The following is a 25,379-nucleotide window of genomic DNA, read 5'->3' as shown; positions in this document are numbered from 1 at the left end:
AACATGTTTATTTCCTAAAAAAAAAATCAAAATTAAGTGTGCAGGTGTAGGCTATTATATTATTTGTATGGCGGTTAATGAAACCACATGGCTTTTAGAAGAGATTTTAAAAAGTTCAGTTTTATTACTGGTCAGAACTGTAACTGGTGGAAAATTCTCTCTCTCTCTCTCTCTCTCTCTCTCTCTCTCTCTCTCTCTCTCTCTCTCTCTCTCTCTCTATATATATATATATATATATATACACACACACAAACATAATACATATATAGGCTCTCTCTCTCTCTCTCTCTATATATATATATAGGCTCTCTCTCTCTATATATATATATATATATATATACACACACACACACTATGAGGTGATGACAATTCATGCATTTGTACTTTTATTTAATGTAGCAACTTTAAATATACACTTTAAGAAAAGTGAAAAAATATATATATAATGTATAATATATAGGCCAACATAATGTATGTATATATACATACATACATATATATATATATATATATATATATACACATACACTATGAGGCAATAATTCATGAATACTTTTATTTAATGTAACAATATCTTGAAATATAGAATTTATGAAATTTTTCTTACTAATCACAAATGTGACAACAGATATATTCAGATTTGGTAATAATTTCTCTCTCTCTCTCTCTCTCTCTCTCTCTCTCTCTCTCTCTCTCTCTCTCTCTCTCTATATATATATATATATATAAATCATGATCTCGATCTTAACTATGCCTTAATAATAGATCATTTAAATGTATGCACCAAGTTGTATTTGTTTGCCAGGTTTTTGAGATGAGCAAACTGGAATTAAGGTGCTCTGGCTATGTGGCTGTTTACATCATAGACATGTCAAAATATTCATAAGCAATCAAGACTGCACTTGATATAAAGTGTGTAAAATACACCCCAAAGTTGACAAAGTTATTGGTGGGAATAAATGGGTTATTAAAGACATTCACGCTCAAGCTAAACGTATCTTGGCCCAGACATCTCTACAGATGCACACACGCACCAACTACCACACATTCAACAATACTCAAAACGAGAGGACGATTTGTTTAATTTAATTTAGACATATACATTTACACATGAGGACAGCGAAAGCATTTCTTAAACATTCTCAATTCATACATACAAAAAAAAGAGATATAAATCCAAACGCATACTGTCTGTAATACTGTAGACATGGGGGTTCAAAAGTTAGCTCAGAAAAGAGAAAAATAAAGAATAAAAGGATACAAAAAATATGTATATCTGTATAAATATATGTTCAATAGTAACAGAATTGTATAATACAGGCAAAAGATTACAAACGTCAAAAAGTCCCAACCCATTCATCCATTAAAATACAAAAAACATACATTAGAGGAAAAAGTCCCATCATCACACAGTTCTAAACACAGTCAAAGATTGTCAGTCAACATTTTCAAAAGTAAAACACAGAATCCAACATAAGCACAACACACTAATTACATTCAAACCCTAAACCTGACTCTATGAGAGATTTGTAGAAAGCTCATGCTTTTTCACTGAGTGGTCCATTCTGACAAATACGGGGTAGCAAAACATCTGCAACACTTGCTGTCACACTTCCATTGAGCTCAATCAACTGGTTTGACTGGACCAAAGGCATCATACCAATTTGAGTTGGCATATAAATTTGCATTGTCTCAAATATATTTGTTAAGGTTTCACTTAACTTTTAGGAGTGATCGTACTGACACAATATATAAAGCAAATATGAATGGATCATCATCGACCTATTTTAAAGCTCTTCCAGTCAGCGGTTTGACAATTTTGACTGCAAGCATTTAACCACATGATTGTCAGCCAGCTTGAGCGAGAATTCATGCAGTGAGCAATCATCACTACAAATTAGATCACAATTAAATGGACTTATCACAGAAATTCAAAACAATCCTTTCTTATTGACCAAATGCATACAATGCGTTTCCATATCCACCCTGACATGACATCCATATACATCTACTTCAGAGTCTCATTACAATCATTCTTTGTTTTTGTCATCAAAAAAGACAATCATTCATTCTTGCTTTCTTTTTTGTCTTCCTCAAGCTATCCCACAAAAAAAAACCGCCTCTCTTCTAGTCAGGACCTGCCTGAGAGCAAGAAGTGACTGCGTTTCCATCTTCTCTTGAAATACTGATCAGCACATGGTACACACACCCACAAATTCATTAGAAGGCACATAGTTCATCTTTCACCAGATCAATCACACTGACAATCAAAACCACACTTTATACACAAAGAGAGAGAAATTATAAATGAAAGTATGGTGATAATGTACTTTATAGTGTAATATTAATAATAATAATAATAAGCAGCATTGGGTCATGAAACTATACTGAAAATATATAAATCAATATAATATATACTTTTAGATAGCATAATTCAGTTTTAAAGTAATAAAGGCTATTTGTTGTATTTAGAAAACTATATTGTATTTTCTGTATTGCACATAGTCATACCATCAGATACATTTTTCTTTTGCCACTTCTTCACCATTTTCTTAAAAGTTTCTGCCTCAAAGTATTGTTTACATTTCAGTCAGAGACTGTCTTGTTATAATACTGTGCTGTGTGATCACGTTGAAATGGTGCAGCAGCCTCTATGACAAAACATTTTTGCACTTGTTCCATTAAATCTTTTAAAAAGTTCACTGATGGTGACAGACAAGATCATTTCCAGTGGATCTGGATGAGCATGAACAAACACAACAAAAACCACCCGTCTGACTTTTAAGATCTTCTTATGAAACTAAATGCAATTAAGATGTTCTGGGAAACAGGAAGAGGATAAAGCAGCCAGAGTTATATGATGAAAAGCATAACAAGAAAAGGAAACAGCTGGAATCCCAGTACTTCTACTTTTGTTCTTTTAAGTTTTAGGTAAAAACCATAATGCTAAGAATTTGTTCTGGATAGCCAGCTGCTGAGAGAAAACACCTCTAAAAACAATGTGTTAGATACAAATGAATGTAAAGCAACTATTGGGAACAGGATTAATAAGCTTTTAAGCAAATGAAATCAAGCAGGGCAAGATAAATGTTTTAAATTAAATAAAACAATACTTTGGCAACTAAACTAACTCATTTAAGCAAAATTAAAATTTGTGAATACTGCAACGTTTTGTGCGGCATTTATTTTGAATGAATAAATGTTACTATGCATATTACTGGCAAGCATGTAAAAAGCAGGGTTTTAGGATTTAATGTTCTTTCTTAGTTTAAGTCAATAGTGAATTTAACTCTTAAATTTCCATATTGTAACTTTTATGGTATATTTTATGTTATTACCACACATTATGTATGACATCAGGATTCAGCTCTAAAGTAATAGGTTGTTTAAACGTTTAAAAGATATTTCTATACAATTTAACAATAATGGCAGTGTTAAGACTGCATGTCCTTGAAGTGCTGGCTGTACATAACATTTTGTCTCAATATTGCATCACGTCTGAGAGCACAGATTCTCCTGATAAGGCATGAAACATAAAAAAAGATAACTGTATAATATTTACAAAAAAACTGTGATAAGTATTAACTGCAAAATACTACATGATCTTTTGGACAGACTTTGCATGAAGAAGTGACCTAATACTGTCAGTCTATAATCTATGACTTAGATCTTCGGAAGAATATGTATGATTGTTTACAGTGTTACTTTGAACCACTTGGTGGCGCCACAAAGTCTTCTAAAACTTTATTTCTGTTTTAGACAAATTATGTGAAAATGACTGAGATTACCACGTATGCTAATCTGGCTTCCATACATCAGAAAAGATTTCTGATTATGAAGTCAGTTTGGTGTTATGAATAAAAACCAATAGTTGTGACAGAGCAGTTTCATGTTGCATTGATATTTTTGTTGGATTGTGCCATGGAGGGGAATTGTAATATTTCTGTCTGCTCTCGGCACATCTCCTTATCGCAGCCTAACCACAAAGCCACCATACCAAGCCCAGCTCTCTCCTGATCCCCCACCATGACCTCTCTGGTGTTCGGAATGGCTACGTTAGCATCACCAGGCTGAGAGAGGTGAAGGAAGTGTTAACATATGATGTTAGTAAGACTGGGAAATTTCCCCCCCAGCGGAATTAAGGAATGGGGCACAGTTGAGACAGACAACACTAACCATGAGAGTAAAAACCACAAAGCAGCAGCTACACATCTATGTTTTTGTGCTGTCATAGAGTAGCCAAATTTATCAGTCCAACCAACGTCCCCATGAATTAAGCTGCATAGCTTGTGTATTTCCTTGGTCCCTGGTCAGAGCTTTAGTCATTTGTAACAGGCAAAGGATACTGCATAATGGGTTGACAGGAATAAACGCATTTCACATGGAACTTTCTGCACTTCATTTCTGATGTTTTCCATGCACTTAACATGTACAAAAACACCCTGAAGAAAAATTAGGGTTGAAAGGAAGTGTGGAGGATGCAGCGTGTTAACTGACAAGGTCCACTATGGGTAAAGGCAGAGCAGCATGAACACCCGATCGGACATTCTCACACATAAACCGGCTCACACCCTTCCCCTTGCTCTTCCTCTTCATGAATTTCTTCCTCCTCCAACTCAGGCTTCAGGCTACCAGGCACACTACTGCTGGACAGGTCTTGTGTCACCTCTGGGGGCTTGGGATAACGGAACGGACAACCATTATCATCAAAAAACCTGCGAAAAGTAAACTCGTAGAAGGCATGCTCAGGGTGTTTGCCGTGAGGAGAACAAAGGGTGTCCCAAGTGCGGGTGCTGTCTCCACTGTCACTCCAGGCCCCTGGACCCCCCTCCTCTTCCACAGGATCAAAGTTGGATGTATCCATGGGATGGGCAATCTTCGGTCGATATGGAGCAGGTTGTGTGCGAAGATTACTGGAGAAATCCATCTCGGAAAAGAATGGATGAGCCTTTATCTCTCCAGCTCCATTACCTCCTAGACGCTCTTCAGCTGAGCAGCAGAGCCGACCAATGATGTCAACTGCCTCGGGGCTCAGCTTTACTTGTGGGGGCACCTGTAAAGTGTTTTCCCAGTTTATCACCTATGGAAGTGATGACATAAACATTAGCAACACTTCTTCCCAAATGTCACCATTCCATAAATCTCAGACATTTATAACTTCACCAAAGACCTTGGCTGCATCTGAAGCTGCATACTTCCCTACTATATAGTAGGCGAAAAACAGTATGTGTCAAAATAAGTGTCCGAATTCACAACACTCATAAAAGAGTAGGAGAAAAGTACACGGTGACCTACTTCTTGCGAGATTCTGAAGTGTGCATACGATGGACACTTGACTATCCCATGAGGCCACCGGAGAGGATTTGTGAATGGCAGTGAAGCGACGTAACTGACACTGGTAGGTTACATGATATTGACAACATGGAGAATGTAGTACATCCAGATCACATTCATACTACACACGACACATTCATATATAGAACATACTTTTTTAGCGGTCGTGAAGTAATTACTTATTCAAAATAAGTACCTATTCAAGAGAGTACGCAATTTCAGACGCAGCCAACATGTCTAGTCTGTTTACATCAGGAGTGACCAATCCTTCTCCAGGGCCACTATCTTGTAAAGTTCAGCTCCAACTTCAATTAAACACATCTGAACCAGCTAATTAAGGTCTTCAGGATTACTATACATTTCCAGGCAAGTGAGTTGGGGCAGCACTAAACCCTGTGGAACATTGGCCCTTCTAGGAGGAGGATTGGACATGCATGGTTTACATCAACCCTAAGGAACCTAAGAAGATACATATAGAGCTCTCACCTTAAGTTGTGTCTCCGTTGGGGTTGGAGCAAGGAAAGGTGGCTGGCCAACTAGCATCTCAAACAGGATTACTCCCACACTCCACCAGTCACACAGCTGTGTGTATCCTGAACACGAAAAAAGTATCACAACAAGAGAAGTGATCTATAAACACAAGCACTTCCTGTTAACTTGCTTGTACTTCCGGTTGATCATGTGCAAGTTCTTACCTTTGCGCAGAAGTACCTCAGGGGCAATGTAGTTAGGAGTGCCGACCAGAGAATGTGCTAGACAACGCTGGTGTTGTCGAGTTGCCCGCTGTTCCAAAGTCATCAGCCGGTCACCACAACGGCAGTTAGACACATCATCCCAAAAGTCACTTGGCTCCATACTATCCTGCCGGATATGATTCCCTATTCAAGCAGTGCAGAGAGAAAACAACCAATTAATAAGATTTGATAAAACACTGCAAAAGTATTTAGGCCATGTTTTTAAACCTATGAGCATCACCTTGTCTTCATGTCCCTTACCTTTTTGGTAATACTTTGAGTTGTGTGTCCAACGGAACCCAGTACACAGACCAAAATCAGTCAGTTTGATGTGTCCATCCAGGTCAATGAGGATGTTGTCCGGCTTGATATCTCTGTGGATGAAGCCCATCTTATGCACACTTTCGATGGCCAATGTCAATTCTGCAACATAAAACCTGGCCAAGGGCTCTGGAAAAACCCCCATACGAATCAGCAAGCTCATCATATCTCCTCCAGGAATGTAATCCATGACAAAGTACAGGCTGTCTCTGTCCTGAAATGAGTAGTACAACCTGACTACCCACTCATTGTCTGCCTCTGCCAAGATATCCCTTTCTGCTTTCACATGGGCTACTTGATTTCGGTTCAGAACATCTTTCTTTCTTAGAGTCTTCATGGCATACAGTGCCCCAGTGTCCACTTTACGTGTAAGACACACCTCACCAAAGGCCCCAATGCCAAGTGTCTTGATTTTGACAAACATCGATTTGTCCATCTTGGCACGTCGTAGTCGGTTGTAATTGGATTCCTTCTGGTAAAGCATCTTTCTCATCTGTTCCTGCTCTGCTTCTGAAAGGCCAGCCTGGAGGAGAGGAAGATATAGAAGAGAATGATTTGATTTGACAACAATAACATTTACACTCAATAGTGAACACTCAAAGAATTAATAACACAATTTTGTGAAGTGCAAATTATCGAACAGTGTGCTTTGTGGTTAATGAAGTTCCAGCACTGCTCACCTTGGACATCTCTTGCTCCAGCTGCATTCTGCGGTTGAGTTTTTGCTGGTAGGTCTTCATTACATTCTCCACATGCTGCTCCATATAGAACTTGAAGGCAAAGGGAGAATAACTCTTAATGCGCGACTCTCTCTTCTCTTCATCACGGGCATTCTTTCGCACAGGCACAGGCGAGGTTTGGATCTGCTTCTTATCCTTCACTGCCTTCTCTCCTTTGCTAGTCTTTACTTTGTCTTTGGAGACAGGTTCCTCCTGCTTTCCAACTGAGGCACTCTGGACAGTCCTACTTGTAGCACTGACATCTTGAAGTCCACCTATGGCTCCAGTCTCCAGGGATGCAGGCTCAGCCCCAGGTCCAGATCCAGGCAGGAGTAGTGTTTTAGGGTAAGGTGGAGGCGGGCAGCGATGTTCTTGATTGGGCTCCAGGGTAAAAGTCTCATCTGGCATGTATCCATGAGACTCTTGAGCATCCTGGGCTTGTGCACTCAGCCAGCCCGGGTGGCATGGTCCCACAGCTGTCTTCGGCTCAGGCCTCATGACCCGTATACTCTTAACAGGTGGCTGGATTGGTGGAGAGGTCACAGCCGTTATTGTGTTAGGTGGTCCCAATGATGCCTCCGGCTTGCCGGCAACACTAGCTGTAGAAGGCAATGCCTGCCTCACAGTCACCTTTTGGTGGTTGTTGAAAGAATTGGTCCTACTGGGGACAAGTACCTCCCCTCTAAAAGGCCCCTGTGGCTGCCTGGCTGGAGAAGTCCCCTCAGGACCTTGGGCTCCTGGCCAGTGATGCTCATACAGGTCAAGGTTCAGACTGGCCCTAGAAGGGGTGAGGAGGCCTTGAGGAACATCAGAGAACTCGCCACCCATAGCTCCAGGGGCAACACCAGAGGGGCGTTGCATCAAGTGAACTTGGTGTGAGGTGGGGCTGGCTTGGCGTGGGTGTGAATGGGATGGCAGATATAAATTGGGGGCGTAGCCACCAGAGTTTTGGCCCATTGCTCCTTTGCTTGGCATATTAACATAGTTTTCAGGTGTAAGTGGGGGCATCTTATTCTGGAAGGAAGCACTTCGTTTGACCCCATAGCTGGAGGCCTCCATCATATGAGGCCTGTAGTCATAATGAGGGCCAGGGCCTCCCGAGGGCTGAGGCTGAATTTGCATGGGAGGTCCAGGCACACTGTAGCCCATCATGGCCTGGTCTATTCCACCAGGGTATCCTTTTTGCTGGGCTGGACCAGGGGTGTACATAGGGCTCCCAGTGTTAGTTTGAGGAGCCAAGCTTGTAGAGTAGGCACCCATACTTGCGGGACGACCCATTGGATTTCCCATGGTAGGACCCTGTGAAGTGTTGGCAGTTGGTGTCATGTAGTTCATGACAGGTGGTCCACCCATGTATACACGAGCTATCTCACCCTCAGCCCCATAACTAGCTCCCTCATACAGTGGTGCACCCATTTGGTGATAAGGGGGCATTACACCATCCCCAGTGCCTTCCATTGCCGTCCTGTGATCCATCATATTTGGCATGCCACTTTTTCCTGAAAGGAATTACAAAAGGTTCACTTTGCACTTAAAGACAATGAATCATTCATATATAGTTTTTAAAAGTGTGCACATACCTGGGGAAGTCTGTTTGATAACACGTACAATCTGTTCATTATGAGGGTCCAGGTAACCCATTTTGCTAATGTATTCCAACGCTGCCTCAATATTACGACTGCCAGTCTGTTTTAGGGCACGTACAGCCATTTCCTGTTTCAGGAATTCAAGCAGAGAACTATCAGAACATAGGAAAACCATGCATTTCTTTCACAATGCATTTCCTCTGGTTATGCACCAGTGAGGCACAACTTCTACATTTATGTAAAGTTTTTAATAGATACTTGAGATGATCCAATACTACTTGGAAGATGATTTTTTTTTTATATGAGATTACAACTACCTGTAGACATAGCACTCTCTGTTGTAAACAAAGATCTTAATTTGGATTAATTCTGTGAATTACAGCATATATCAGCAAAATAAAATCTCTTCAAGAGAAGTGAAAAGCTGCTAAGGCCATGACTGCCATAAATTTTGACCGATTTGTTGAGCCAAATATTTCCCGATTTGTTGAGCCAAATATTTCCATGTCAGATGTAGAGCCAGCAGAAGGGCCTGATTATCTTCTTTAACATCAGCTACTTAAAAATATTTGTTTACTGCACCAGTGTGATCTAGAGAAATTTGTGACTTTTGTATTAGAGGCAAATATATATATATATATATATATATATATATATTTTTTAAATTATAAGTCAGACTTTCGTTATGAAAAGGCAATGTTTAATTTAGCTTACATTCTTGGGGAGTCATATTAGCATCCTTTCTGTTGAGTAGTGTAAATTTTGGTCGCTCATACAGTTTTAGAATTTGTACCGGTTTTGGAAAATAACCTCCATGCACCTCAGTTATTTAGATAAACACATTTGTATACATATGTACACATTAACATGCATGTAAATATAAACCAACCCATGCATCGACACACTGCAAATAATGGTTAAAATAACATTCCCTGCAGCTGCTTCCTCTGCAAATATGCACAAGCTCCTTCCTGTGCCAGGCCACAAGTACACTATGACTGGAGTTTGGCACATTTGACCACATGAAAAAATTTGCAAATATTCATGGATTTCATCGTAATACAAATGACTAGGGCTGTAACATTATCAATTACTCAATATAAATCGCAATACCAAAATGCAACAATATGTATCATGGATAGTAACAATCTGTATTGCGTATAGTTTACCCAAAATGAAAATCAAGTTTACAGAGTTTGTGTCAGTACTACATTAAACTACTATATATAAATGTATAATAATGCAATGATGGAATATTTGTGTGTCCAGATAATGCCAAATGTCTCATGTTACCATTAAAAAGTAAACTACATTATTTTAAATAGTTCTAGACAGTGACAGAGTGCAAGCATATTCGTCTAAAATAAATCTGTATTTTCAGCTTCAGAATCATGAATATTTTTATTCTGGTGTCACATTTGTCATGTGCATTGGGTTACCAGCACCAAGTCCAAGCCTATAACCCCAATGTAATACCAAATTTAGCATTTTAATAAACAGTACATTTTTTGTCAACCTTTTTACCATATGTCTTGGAGTATCGTGATAATATTGTATTGTGAGTTTTAGTATAGTTATACTGATTACAAAGAAAACAGTTTTATATAAATTGAAATTATTATTAATATAGAGACAAAAAAAATTAAGGAAAAATATTTATTTTCAACAATCTCTACTCATGATTACCCACCATGCAACAACTATTAATCTGTAGAGACCTTCAGATTAATCTTAAGTTTTCCTTGTCACATTTTGCAAAGCCGAAGTGATCCAAAATAAAACAACTCAGACATGTACAGTCTTCTGTGAGCAGAGACCCACACCTATATGAGGAAATCCCCTTGAATGGCATATGACCTCATTCTGAAGACATTCTGCCCAAACCAAATTCTACAGCAGCAAGCCATGTTATACTGCATCTGGTGTTCAAATATGATACTGCACAAAGCATGTCATGGAAAAAAGAAAGAGAAGGTAATAAGTGCCTAATTCATCACATACTTGTGCTTTTTGTCCACTATGCATTCAAAGAACAGCAAGTATATAAATATTAAATGTAACTATGACAAAGTTAGAGTAATAAAGACCATTTTGTCCATTCTATGGGGTTTTGGTCAGATGGCACTGACAGAAGAAAGAGTAATAAAAAAAAATGGAATAGGCAGAAAGCAGCAGCCAAACAGTGGGCAAACTCATTATGCAGTGACACATCCACCCACATTCTCAGAGTAATTTAGAGTTTATGCGTATTGCCATCAGTTTGGACTTAACATTTAAAACACAGGAAATACCCCAAACACAAGCTGTCTGTCTGTGATCACTGCTCTCAGAAGTGGCAGGGCTTTCTGTTGCATTCCATCTCTGTCCGCTCTAAGGGTGTGCCTTCTCGTCCCCCTTAGTGATTTAAAAGGCGCCACTCTCTCTTTTTAAAAGACACACACACAAACACAACAATCTAACATGAACTTCAGTCTGGTTTCAGGAAGGGCCGGGTCTGGTTTGGCCTTAGGTCAGGCCTGACCTCCACTGTCATGGCGACAGATGTTCAGGACATTCCATGAGCCAGGAAGCAAGAATTCCAGCTATGTGGAAATCTACGCTTCAGTCTTTCTTTAAATTGTCCCTTCTCTTTCCCTCTTTATTTTTGAGATCATTCTGTTCCAATGTGCCTTTAGCATTAATTTGGTTGGATCCAAAATATATTTACACCCCTGTCATGACCACAAGCCTCAATGCTATACTAGACATTCAATTTCTGACTGCCGTGTTGGTAAGTACCAAGTATATTCTTCTTGACTAAAGTGACATAACTATATTCCAATGCTGTTCACGGTTCATTTTTAAGAGCTTCCACTTTGACCCAAATTCTGAAACACATTCCACCAATAAACATGAAAATGAAAGCCATATGGAGGACTCTGAGATATAGGACCGGATGGATATCATCATGAGCAGATGGAGAGGTGGAACATTATCCATACTGTAATAAAATAGCTCAAACAGCATTTTAAACAGAAGAGCATGGTGCTAGCTAAGGCAAGACCATGGGTTCAATTTCTAGTGTATGCAACTGATAAAATATATACAGTAATGCTCAAAAGTTTGGGTTTGGAAAGGTTGTTTTTGAAAAAAATAAAGAAACATTTCTTATATTTATCAATGTTGAAAAAGGTTGTGCTGCTCGATATTTAATCAGTTTTTTCCACAATTCTTTGATCAAATGATTTAAAAAGCATTTACTTAAAATTGAAATGTTTTGGAAGAATGTAAGTTTTTACTTTCACTTTTGATCAATTTAATCCATCCTCGATAAAATAATTTATTTTAAGAATCTTACTGACTAATATTTTGAATGGTAGTACACCTTGTATACAAAAGGAAACTGCTTTAAATGATTTAAAAGTGAGTAAACTTGAAAAAATTGCCCCCATTAACTTTCTTAATGCACATTGTTCTTGGTCTTATTGAGAACAATTCATTGATGCATAATATTTAATAAATGATTAAAAAAATTGCCTTTGTAATCTTTTATAAAAATGCAACAATTCCCCAATCCCTCTTTCTTTTCATTGCCATCCTACCAAACACTTGGGACCTTTTTGATGATAACACCCACTTCAATGATCCAATCAAGTCTTGAAGAGTAAAACATAGCTCTTCCCTTGTTAAATATCCTGTTCCACTCAGAAATTTCACATAACTTAAGTCGAATGGTGTTTGACTTTAATGCAAAAATGCTGACCAGTTGTGGTTTGAGACCCTGGAAATACTGGGTTGTGAGGGAAGGCTAATATAAACATTTAGATCATGTGCAAACATGATATGCCAACACAGCACTACACATTTAACATAATAGTGTATATTCCACAAGTACACAAACATCACATGCATGATGTATGCAGGCAGCTTTTCATATCCTAAGCTCAAAACCACAAATCCACAACACATGTCATACTCATCTTCTTCCTATACCCTCCCACCTCCTTTCATTCCCCAACCAAAACCTTTCCTCCTTCAGGATTGGTTATGTAACCGTCAGCCGCATTGCTGTGTAATTTGTGAGGTGAAAACCAATGATAATGATCAAACTAAAGAAACCCAAGGAAGGGCCAGCGGCGGCCATTTACCTTCCTGGAATGTACGGAGGTTCAGAAGAGAAACACAGGCCCCATTTAGAGGATGAAGGAGAACTAAAAATACCACGTCACACACCACGGCTGATTAATTTCACAATAATGACTATTACTAAAAGAAATTAAATGTATGCCCAGGTCTTATGGGAGGTCTAGGTGCATGTGGTGTACAACTCAAGAACAAGACGCAAAACTCCAATGGACTTTTGGCTATGCTAAATCTGAATACAGGGGGGAGACAAAGTCAGACAGACTGAGCCACAAAACCCAAATTTCATGTTTTTGTATCAACTAAAAAAGAAAACTTTAACCCACACGTCAAGACAAAAACATGCAAAGGAAGGACGTAGTCAGAGTGTCTGTTCATCCCAGCATACAGTCTGTCATTTCTGCTGGGGAAACTGTACCATCCATCTACAACTGAACTGAGCACTTCCTCTGTGTGTACTAATTTTGTACATACTGTCCCATAAATGCAGGGCAAAGACAATCAACCTACTGATTGTGAAAGCCTGTTAGTTGGGGGCCTTAAGCACATAAATTGGTCATTTCGCGCAAATTCATCTAATAGCGCCGAATTTGGCACAGATGTAGCTCAGGTCATACCGAAATGATTTAGCTAGGTTGCTGGATCCAGCGACCCTCGGGGCCAAGATATCGGCCAAATCCAATATGGCCGCTGCCCGAAAAGGGTTCCGGCTATAAGTTTTGAACCGCATGAGTTACAAATACTAACTTGATATGTTTTTCAGCTTAATTGATCATGGGAAACACATAGGAATGTTTATATTTATGACCCAGTATATCTGGAAACCTTGATCCTCCAATTCCAATATGGCCGCTGTCCAAAAAAGCAGTTTGGGCTGTAGTATGGGGCCTTACACCCCATTGTTCGCTCAAATTCATTTACAAGCACCAAATTTGGCACAGATGTAGCTGAGGGCATAATAAAATAATTTCGCCAGGGCGCCCGAGCCAATGGTCCCTGAGACCAAGATGACGGCCAAATCTAGGGCTGAAACGATTCAGAGTTACTCGATTAACTCGATTACAAAAATTCCTTGAGGCAAAAACTCTGCCTCGAAGCCTCGTTAAATTCCTATGATGCGCACTATACGCGCAGTGATCACACCTTAGTGCTTGATACATTTTGAATTTAGTTGGCGCGATGGCGGAGAGTAAAGATGTCAAACTTACAAACTTAAAAAGGACAACAAGGTGTAATGTGTCTACTGCAAAGTAGACCTGGCATACCACAACAGTTCGACTTCAATGATTCAGCATCTGAAACGAAAACATCCACTCCATGCCGTTTCACCAAGAGTCGCTGAAACAAGGTAACGTAGCCTAAGCCTATACATTGATGTTTGCTGATTTTAATCCCATACTGTATTTGTAGCGATGTCGTGATGCGGTTTGACTAGATATGATTTTTAGCTTTGATGTTTTTAAGTAGTAAACGTATTCACGTTCAATTGCAAGAGAGTAGGCTATAGCCTAAAAAAAGAACCCCTTCACACACACACACACACACACACACGCGAGCGCATGCACCCTTGTCTCTCTCACGCGCCAGTCAGACCAATTGCGGCAATGCATCACATATGCTTAAACTTTTATGTGGCCACGCAACAATCATTTCAGCATGCATTCACTGTATACACCGGGACGTGATGGAGGAACAAATATTGTTTTGCAGTCTTTGCGAAACCTTGTTTGTATGTCAAGTCTGACAAATAGTTACAGACAACAAAAAATGAAACTCTCCAGCCTGCTTCTCCAAATCCACTCGTACTTTTGGGGAATTTGTAGGCTATTCATAGTTTTATATGTTATACATGTTTTACAGTAAGTTGACTTAACTGTATTGTTATATAATTGTTGGCACTGGCACTTATTAACACTAAATGGGTAAAAATTGCAATAAATAGGCTTAGTTTTGGAGCCAAATGTTGGAGTTGGAATAAATACCTGTTTTTTTGTGAGAAATAAAAGCCAAATGCTTGATCATTTTATAGCCACATCATTTTTGTTATGCATTACTTGTTTTGGTTGTTTAAAAACACACAAAAAATTATCAGATTAATCGATCGATTAAGTGTTAGATTAATCGATTACAAAAATAATCAATAGCTGCAGCCCTAGCCAAATCCAATATGGGCGCCGCCTGAAAGAGATTCGGCTATAGCTTTTGAGCCAGATGAGATATAAATACAAACTTGATGTCTATTTCACCTATTCTGGCTATGGAAAACACACAAAAAAAAATTCATATTTATGATTGGGTATATTTGGACCCTCAAAGTCCCCAAATCCAATCTGGCTACTTTCCGAAAAAGGTTTTTTTTTACAACTTTTGAACCAATTGAAAACTTAATGTCTATTTTTTTTTTACCATGACAAACACACGGGAATGCTTACATTTGTGATTGCCTATGTTTATACCCCACATTTGCATTTCCAAGAAAGCAACTACCTGATCATTCATAAGTTCCAAATATTCCCACCAATTTTCTAATTGACAATGTAGGGAAGGCCTATATGTGGGAGAGTCAGAATTCCAGCATAGATTTGGGCAATACTGCGCAAATATTGATAATACTAGTTAATAATTCTAGTTTAGAATACTATATTTCGTTTTTTAACTATGGTAAACTAGGTTTGATTGAAAGAAGGTAGAAAATCGACATAAGTTTATGTATTTTTCTCTTGTGACAATGACATCCTTCAGGACAAAGTGAAGTGCCACTTGCAAACCATTTCCATAATGTTACGCAATTCTGTGGAAAATTGTTGCAAGAGCAAGTTGATTTTGATTAAAGATAAACAAAGACAAAGCATTTTTTAGGGATACGCCAATATTACAATTCTTGCCGATGCATTAGGCCGATAAACTTTTTCTTTGTTTATGGCCAATGATCAAAAAATGATAAAAATCTAAATTAATTTACACTTTATAATAATGTTCCGTTTGTTAACATTAGTTAACTACATTACATTAAATACCAATGAAAAATACTTCTAAATAATTTATTAAATAATGTATTAATCTTTTGTTTGTTAATTTCAACATTTACTAATACATTAATACAATCAAAAGTTGTATCTGTTAATATACAGCTAAAGGGAACTAATAATAAACTAGCACTAACTAATGGGAGAATATTGTAAAGTCTTACTCAAAATTCTGTAGTAATTGAAAATAATACACTAAATAAATTAACAATAACACTAAAACCTAAAATAATTTAAATGCTACAAGTGAATTTATGCAATACATAAGGTACAGTATGAAAAAAGGCTATTCATTTTTGAGATTTTCTAAAGATATCATTGTCCACTAGCCTGGGAAAACCCAGACGAACTTCCGGCAAATTTAGATTTGATTTGCAAGTTAGTCTGGTGAAGAGCCCATTCAAGCTCATTTCCAATCTTTCCAAATCGAGGCACCAATCACAAACGTTGAGGCGGGCTTTACAAGATGACGATCAATCTGATTGGTTTTAAGGTCTATCCAATTGCGCCCAGAGGCATTTGAGCGAGGTCCGTTGGTGACGCCCCTTTGGAAATGAGCTGTCAATGAACCTTGGGGTCTGGTTTTAACCAGGCTAATTGTCCACTGTTTCAGATCCATATTGGTTGGAGTAAAAGAAACTTGCTGAAAATAAATAATAGTAACACTTGCCTTCATGATTTTGGCGTTCATATTAAACAAACTTAATTATAACAAAGTATTAAATTCTAAAATGCATTCTTTGAATGGACAGTCGCTTAGTGGCGTATGCTTTGACGGCTATAGGAACATTCAATTAAAGATTCAAATTTAAAGATTAAGATCGTTTAATATCATTCGATATATACCGATAAATCAGCTGACAATCGATATGGTGCATCCTTCATTTTTTAAAATATTTTTTTATTTCTAATATACTGTACACTTATGATTCATTCAATAACATTAAGACCAAGAACAAGAAAGTAAATGGGGTCCAAATTGCTTTAATGTTGATTTGAATGGCATGCCAGGTAAACTCCTCCTTTCCACCAAGAAAGATGCTGTACTCTCCAACAGACCAGGGTATGACATGTCTGCCCTTCAGCCTTGTAATCATCCAGAAGCAGATACAAGAATAATCCGGCATCTTGCACATGCTGGGGCCAATGGCCATAAAACGCATTTGTCCGGACTGTCGACAGCGATGTTGTCATCCTTGCCATCCGCTTCTTCAACACACTTGGCCTCACAGAGCTCTGGATCGGCTTTGCACGTGGAAAAAAATTATAGGGACATTCCTGCTCATGAAATTAGCAAGGATCTTGGTCCCCAGAAGGCCTTACCACTCTTCAACGCTTTAACAGCCATGTGAAAAAGAGTGCATGGGCATCTTAGGAGGCAACACCAGATCTCACGGAATCCCTGGTTACCCTCACATTGGAGCCTGAACAGATCAAAAATGACGTCCATGTCCAAAGACTGGAGAATATGGTTGTCATCATCTACAGCAAGAGCCGTGGTTCCAGCTGCGTAGACGAAGCTAGACATCACCTTTTCTCAAATGGTACCAAGTCTCTCAAGAACCTGCCTCCCACCCAAGCTGCACTGATTCAGCACATCAAAAGAGCACTGCTGCAGGCCAGCTTCTACTGGAATCAGGCAACTGCTGTCCAGCAGTATATCCCAGAGTTCAATGCATGGGGATGGTATCGGGACTCTACGAGCAAGACTTGGGAAACTTACTGGACTAATCTCGGAGACGCCAGTAAAGCCTGCACCCTTCTCTTCCACTGTGGCTGCAAGACAGCATGTAGAGGGCACTGTAAGTGCTGTAAAGCCGGAGTTCGTTGCACTTCTATATGTGCATGTGGGGGTGCAAACAATGATGGTGGAGACGATGAGAGATCCGGTGATTGTGAGTGATAATGATAATTCATGTGAGAGACCATGAGAAATCACTGTTGTTTTTTTTATGTTATTGCTGTTTTTTTGTTATGCTAAGCAAACCTTTAAGAGTTTTGGACAAATTGACTATATTATTATTTTAACAATTTGACAATATTAATATTGCCTAGCAATAATAATTGTTTCTTATTCTTTCTTATATGATTACACTTTGAAATGTATTCACCTGTGGCACACTGAAAAGCATTTCACTTTTATAAGGAACATTGAGAATAACCTTCAAAGTTGTGGTAAAAAAAAGGATTTTCAACCACAGTCTTGAAAAGAATACAGGTTCCAGACTTACACAAGCATAAATATGCCAATGGACTTCCTGTGGTCAATAAACATAAAATAGACACCACATTCTCATTTGTAGCGCATTTGGTTCCACATTTGTAGCCAAACCCCTTTTTAGGAGAGCGGCCATATTGAATTTAGGGAATTTTTGGGGTCCTGATTTACCCAATCATAAATGTAAGTATTCCTATGGATTTCCCATGGTCAAAAAAGGTAAAATAGACATCAAGTTTGTATTTGTATCTCATCTGGCTCAAAAGCCATAGCCGAATCCCTTTCAGGGGGCGGGCATATTGGATTTGGCCGCCATCTTGGTCTCAGGGACCATTGGCTCGGGCGCCCTGGCTAAATCATTTTAGTATGCCCTCAGCTACATCTGTGCCAAATTTGGTGCTTGTAGATGAATTTGCGCGAACAATGGGGTGTAAGGTCCCATACTACAGCCCAAACTGCTTTTTTTGGACAGCGGCCATATTGGAATTGGAGGATCAAGGGGTCCAGATATACTGGGTCATAAATATAAACATTCCTATGTGTTTCCCATGATCAATTAAGCTGACAAACATATCAAGTTTGTATTTGTAACTCATGCGGTTCAAAAGTTATAGCCGGAACCCTTTTCGGGCAGCGGCAATATTGGATTTGGCCGCCATCTTGGCTCCGAGGGTCGCTGGCTCCGGCGCCCCAGCTAAATCGTTTCGGTATGACCTGAGCTACATCTGTGCCAAATTTGCCGCTTTTAGATGAATTTGCGCGAAAATGTGCTTAAGGCCCCCAACTATGTGAAATATTAGCCTCTCTATCTTGTGAGAGACCAAATTTGTTTAAAGCAGCGGTCTTCAACTGGAGTCCTGTAACCCAAAAATGGCTATTCTAATGAGATCCATACATATATATATATGTGTGTGTGTGTGTGTGTGTGTGTGTGTTTGAATATGCAAGAAAAAAATCCTCAGGACTGACAGCAAAAGATAAAACAGTTACGAATGTATCCAGATAACGTGATCCAAATAGAGTCTGACTCCATACTATACTTCATCTGATAGCATGTTTCAGCTTCCAGAGACCTAAAAAAGCCCCATTGCAGTCTCTATTTAGCCATGTCATAAAGGCAGCTCGGCTCCCTTCAGCTAGGCCTCGTAATTCCACTGGGCCGTGGTGGATTTCTCCGTGGTGTTGTGCATGGGCTTGAGCACAGCATTCCTCAAATGCCTAATACAATCACAGGGCCGCTCTCAGACCTGTGTTTGAACATTAGTAGCAAAGCCCCAACACATATTCATTAGTGATCTGACAAGGGGTTTGTATTAGAGAGCCTAAATCAAAGCACACTAAACACATTTAGTTTTACACTACATGACCATTGGTCTTCTACAAGCCTGACACAAATGAGCATGTAAAAGCTACTATTAAAAAAGGCCACTAAACCTCTCTGTAAATTATGAAAATGTTGCATAAGAAATCAGATTTAGTTATAGAATACCTATAAGGGGTCACAATTTATTTTGGACAGCCCAAATAACTATCCAAAAATGAAAATTCGGTCATCATTTACTCCCCCTCATGTCGTTCTAAACCTATGACGATTTTTTCAATTATTTTAATAATAATTATATATATATATATATATATATATATATATATATATATACATATACACACACACACACACACACACACACACACTATAATTATATTTTTTCTCATATTTTGAATTGGCTTTTATTTTCATATTTTCATTTTTGTTTAAGTTTTAGTAATATTGATGTGCTTTTGACTATCAGCTTTGTTTAAAAAAAAATACATATAAACATATATATAATTTTTTTTTTAACAAAGCTGATAATAATAATTATATATATCAAAATAATAATATATATACACTATATATATATATATATATATATATATATATATATATATATATATATATACACACCTGTATATATATAGCTTTTTAATTTATTTTTATTTCAGTTTAAGTAATTTTCAGTTTTTTAATTTTTTAATTTCTAATTTTGTTTTATTTCAGCTTTATTTTTAAATACTAAAATCAGTTTTTAATAGTTTAGTATAATACAATATAACGACACTGTTCTGTAGAACATAAAAGAAGATTAAATATCTCAGTGATTTTTATTTGTAATATAAATGGAATTCAATGGTCACCACCTTAGCGTTTCGCATTTTACTGTCCCTTTAATATTCAGCCACTAGATTTCAATATAAGGACCAGAACACATGTAACACATTTAACAAAGTACTGGTTGCACAGCGACAAAAATACACTGAAACAACATGTTAAAAAATACTACGGTAGTATATTCTAGTATAGTAGTTATGCATTAACTGGACTATGATCAACTAACAATGATATTGGCCAATATGTTAATAAAACACAATGAATGTATAAATGTTTGTATTTTTGAGTGTTAAAGGTGATGAATAGCTGACTTGGGTTCTGCCACTTTCGTTGTGGCAGAGATGTTCCACTGAGCTCTTTAAGAAAAAGAAAAACTAAAATACCAAATAAGTTGTGAAAACTGCCATTTCAACATAAGACTCGATATTATGCAACAAATTCATACTTAGCAAAGATTGGATTGACTGCACTGAATCTCCACTGTACAATGTTCAAATTTAAAGCCCTATGTTTGCTTCAACAATGATAATTGCTCATGCCAAAAGGATTTTCAGGAAATTCATATTTTTTATCCCCTGGTCACCATCACCACCATTACAAGTAAAACAAGATTTGCTGACCAAGATGCAATATATACATAAATATAAATCTTTTTTTTTTTTTACACACACAAAAAAAGAGAAAGAAAATAAAAATATATATACACAGACTATACAAACAGGGGTCAGTATTTTTTTTTTTTAAGAAATGAAAACTATTTCAAATTAATGCTGTTCTTTTTTTATCTCTCCATTAAAAAAAAGTTCATTATAATATTCGAAAATTAAAAAAAAACTTAAAATAAATTAGCAACACCAAACATTTAAAGGGTGGTGTGTGTGTATATATATATAGAATTTTTTTTTTTAGTAGTAGTAAATACATTTTTAGTAGTAAATCATTTTTTTTATAATTTTTTTATTTAGTAGTATACAGACTATACAAATAATGACTATTAATATAAAAGAAATATATATATTTTATTATTATTGTTATTTAAATTATTGAACCACACACGCATATCCAATAAAGACAATCCTTACCTGATCACAACCAGCGTTGACAAGATCCTGTAGCATCTGTCTGTTGACTTCACCAGGGTGGCCTGAGCTGGATCCTGGACCCGACTCATTGGCAAAGGGCATCAGAGACTTGCGGATCTCTCGCAGGGCATTTTGGTAGTTGTTGAACTTCTGGGGCTGCCGGAGCTGTTGTTGCCTACCAGCTTGGTCTTTGCCCTTAGAGTCGCCACCTCTGCCCCCCTCCCCTCGAGCGCTCCCTCCATGAAGCGCCTGGCTCACCAGCTTTGCTGGTTGTTTCAGTCCCTCCTTGATCTCCTGCAGCCGCTGGCGCGTGTTGCCCACATATGGGGCGGCAGGAAAGGTCTTAGGCCTCATGAGTGAACGTGGCCTGCACTCTCACACAAACTCTTCACACTTTGAGAAGGCAGAAAGATTCAGTCAGTTATTCATTCACAACAGTAGTACAACCGTACAATAAGACACCAAACTGTACACACCCAGACTCAGTCTGACCTGAATAGATAAGCTGCAGTGGGAAAGATGCGAAAGTGAAGATTAGGATTCCTGTTGTTGCTCGTCTTTGTTGATGCTGCCTCTTTGGCTCTGGCTCGTGCTGGATGCTGGCCTACTCACATCCCAGCACACCTTTCAGGGCTCACACTCCCCCTCCTCCCAAGACATGTGAGGGGCTATTCCATCTGCGTGCTTGTACCATTCAAGTCTGGAATGCATCTTTGCCTGTGGAGACGGTGTTAGACAGAAGGGTCAGGGTGCGGTCCAGGCACGTCCAAGGCCCTGTATCACCACTCTATGACAAATACCTGTCTGATCGGACATTAGCACCTCTGTCAAAGGTTTAAAAACATGTAGATCAACTTGATATAATTGTGCGGTTACCCTTTTATAGCAGAATTGCAGTCAGAGAAAGAGCAGCATGTTCCTTTGCTCACAAGAAAAGCAATCTATTGCTGTATATGTCTTATGTGTAAAGTCAAAGGGCAAATGCTTATTTTAAAATCAAATAACAACTAGCCTACTACACAACATAAACACTAACAACATAGTTTGTGGAACATACACTTCTGTTGAAAAGTTTGGGTCAGACAAGTATTTTTTGTAAGATTTGTACAAAAAAATATTTTTTGTAAGAAATTCATACTTTTATTCAGGATGCATGACAGTAAATAAATGTATTATGTTACAAAAAAAATATATGTAAAATAATCATATTTATTGTGACCATGTGACCGGATTAATGATTCTTAAATTAAGTTTTGCCATCACATGAATAAATTACATTTTGAAATGTATTGCAATACATAATAATTAAAATATTATACAATATAGCTGTTTTAATGTATTTTTGATCCCATAAGTGCAGAGAGAGAGAGAGAGAGAGAGAGAGAGAGAGAGAGAGAGAGAGAGATTTAATTTTTCTACAGGAAATACCTCATATTCACAAGAGGAGAGAAAATGGATCTTGTCAAGATATTTTATGGGGTGTTTAAATTCCAAACGTTCTACATCATTAAATCTGAATTTTTTGTCTTCTGGTGAAAGGAGGATATGACCATAAAAAAGAAAGGACTTTTAGGACAAACATATTTCGGGAATGCTGGTGCTGATACTGAAAATGCATCACCCATTCTTGAACAATAGTCTAATTCCTATTATTGTCAAGGCGTCCAACACAATATTTTCTATGCCTTCCATTCCACAAGTAACAACAGCGAAATGTGTACCGCTGCATTCAAATACTTATCCAAGTACACTTCAGCGATAGCCAAATCAATGAAAAAACAAAAACATTTACAGACTCATATTCATTATTATGCAACTACATCTGCAGTTGGATTGATGCAGCTCATTAATGGGATACAATGTCCATAGCTGGCAATTGAACATGAGTACATGGCTTGTGGATTATTGCTGCAGTGTATTTAACTAGCACAAACATGCATGCAGAGTTCTCCAGCAATGTTCCTCAGCGAGAGTTGATTTAATATTATAAATTATAAATTTAATATTTTCTTTCATTGTAAGACACTAGTGGCTTCAATCTTACACAATTTAGTTACCAATAACTCCATGGGCATCCATGGGACATCAACGATGCCCAACAATTTATATAGATTCTTTACCATCGTCTGACTAGCATTATATTCTTCAAATCATACAATTTCATACTTTTGCTAGATTATTATAGTTAGTGGTGGGGCATCAGGGTCCCAGATAAAATCTGATTGGCCTTTTCAATCCCCATGAGAAGAAAGAAAAAGAAAAAAGAAGATTAATAATGGCAACAGGAGGCCATTCCGTTTTTATAGCTTGATCCATAAATCATATCATGGAGGTTTATGTTCTTACTTTATGAAAATGTAGCTTATGCATTAACTAAAGTATTTGCAAGAAGATCATGTTAACCACACACAATTCTGTATCATGTGCTATATTGCCTATATACACATTTAAGTAACATAAACAATCAATCCACACAATTTAAAGCAATGTAAACAAATTCTGAGAGTATATCCTATCCATAACTTCCAATACAAAACTATTTCAAACATAGCATTTTATGATAATGGGACTTTTATTTATTAATTGCTGTAGAATTCAATAATAATAAAAAATATGGTATACTTGAGATTTGTCAAACTGTCTTCCCAACACATTAGAAATAAAGTCTCATGAAGAATCATACTGACATTATTAATTCGGCTCCTCTCTGTACATTTTGGCCCCTCTGTGGCCCTCGCTAAAAAAGCCTAATATTTGCCACAGTTGTTGCTTAAATTTAGAAATTGGAACACAAAGCAGGCAAAACAAAAAACGTAAATATGAAGACAGACCCCTCTACCTCTCATCATCGCACAACTAATGCGCAAAAAAAGACAATTTTGTGGGTGGAGTGAATTATAAAATTTCAAAACAACCAATGTGTAATGCAATCGGACTGTTGTAGTGCATCATCTTGATATACATACTGTAGCTAAAACATTTGACTTTGGGTAAACATCTGACTGCGCGCTACACATAAACCAAAAAAAAAAAACGGAAAGTAGGAATGGTTTGTTACGCAAGAGTAAAAATACAATATTAACTGCAAGCAACGGTAAATTGTATGAGATTTTAACACAACTATAATTTATTGAGCTGTTTTATCAGTGAAAGCAAAGATATAGCCTACGTTTAGTTCAGTATAAAGACTCGGTTTTATCATTTGTCTGCCATGCCTGCTGAAAAATGTTTTTACGTAAACTAAATAATCTCAAATTTTTCTCATTGGATTAACAAACAGAGACTATTCAAAATGCGTTCATAGACACAAAGTAAACTATAAAATAGCCTAGAGTTGCGGGGCCTAGAGGTTCCAGCGCTTTGAGGGACTGGAGCGAGAGAGAGGGACGCAGATCCGCTGGAGCAAATCCGCATTCCAACACAGGGAGAATGTGCTGTTCACTCCTATCTCACTTTAAATGAGCAGTACAACTCCCTTCCTAAACTTACAAAGGATTTGCGGCCGCATATCGAATATAGAATTTCCTGAAAACTACTAACGTTAATGCCCAACGTTTTGAAAAAATAATAAAGTTTTGAGCGACTCACCATGTGATAAGTGGTACCTTAATCCAAGGAACTGATTTAAACTTCAGTAAAGTTGTAGATTATCGGTCTGGTGTTTTGTTGCCCAAGGATCTTCTTTCGATGTCCTCTCATAAAAAGCACATAGGGAAAATCATGGGATTGTCCTCCATTTTCTCGCCACTCACGGCAGAATTAGAATGCAGTACAAAGTTGGACACTTACTGCATTGTTAACATTCCAGAGGAGTCACGTGAGGCGGCCATGCACGTCAGCACTGCACATACCCTGGGCGGGGCTTCCCACATTTACAACGTTGAGATTCTAATCTGATGTACACACTAGCAGATAAAATCATTGGAATGGGAAAATATTTGCCGATATATGTGCTAGACATGCGTTGTTCGCATAGACATTAACCAATGCTGGTAATTATTAATGATGTTATTATGAAATATTATTGTTCTCGTGTTCTTTACTGGCTCCGGAATTGTCCTTTAATTAGTCTAATCTCAAATCCTAAA

General features: G+C 37.8%; 1 protein-coding gene across 2 annotated transcripts; it reads right to left on the bottom strand.

Moving 5' to 3' along the window:
* Window positions 1–1,065: 1,065 nt before the first annotated feature.
* lats2 (large tumor suppressor kinase 2) lies at window positions 1,066–25,106 on the bottom strand. 2 transcript variants are annotated; one of them, XM_077215218.1, is made up of 9 exons: window positions 24,880–25,106; window positions 21,768–22,008; window positions 21,292–21,684; window positions 8,689–8,821; window positions 7,070–8,607; window positions 6,330–6,912; window positions 6,030–6,212; window positions 5,821–5,927; window positions 1,066–5,080 (listed from the first exon to the last, which is right to left on the bottom strand). In XM_077215218.1, the coding sequence occupies exons 3-9, from the start codon at window positions 21,643–21,645 to the stop codon at window positions 4,550–4,552; spliced, it is 3,429 nt and encodes a 1,142-aa protein (XP_077071333.1). In that variant the 5' UTR covers window positions 21,646–21,684; window positions 21,768–22,008; window positions 24,880–25,106; the 3' UTR covers window positions 1,066–4,549. The 2 variants fall into 2 exon arrangements, with proteins under 2 accessions (XP_077071333.1, XP_077071334.1); XM_077215219.1 differs by having other exon boundaries at window positions 21,784–22,008.
* Between the last annotated feature and the right edge of the window lie 273 nt (window positions 25,107–25,379).

The sequence above is a fragment of the Siphateles boraxobius genome, unplaced genomic scaffold (assembly GCF_051911475.1).
Source record: "Siphateles boraxobius isolate OS27281-9 unplaced genomic scaffold, OSU_SipBor_1 7, whole genome shotgun sequence".
Classification (NCBI taxonomy): Eukaryota; Metazoa; Chordata; class Actinopteri; order Cypriniformes; family Leuciscidae; genus Siphateles; species Siphateles boraxobius.
Note: the sequence above shows the minus strand (reverse complement) of the source record. Positions and strands in the feature narration are given on the sequence as shown.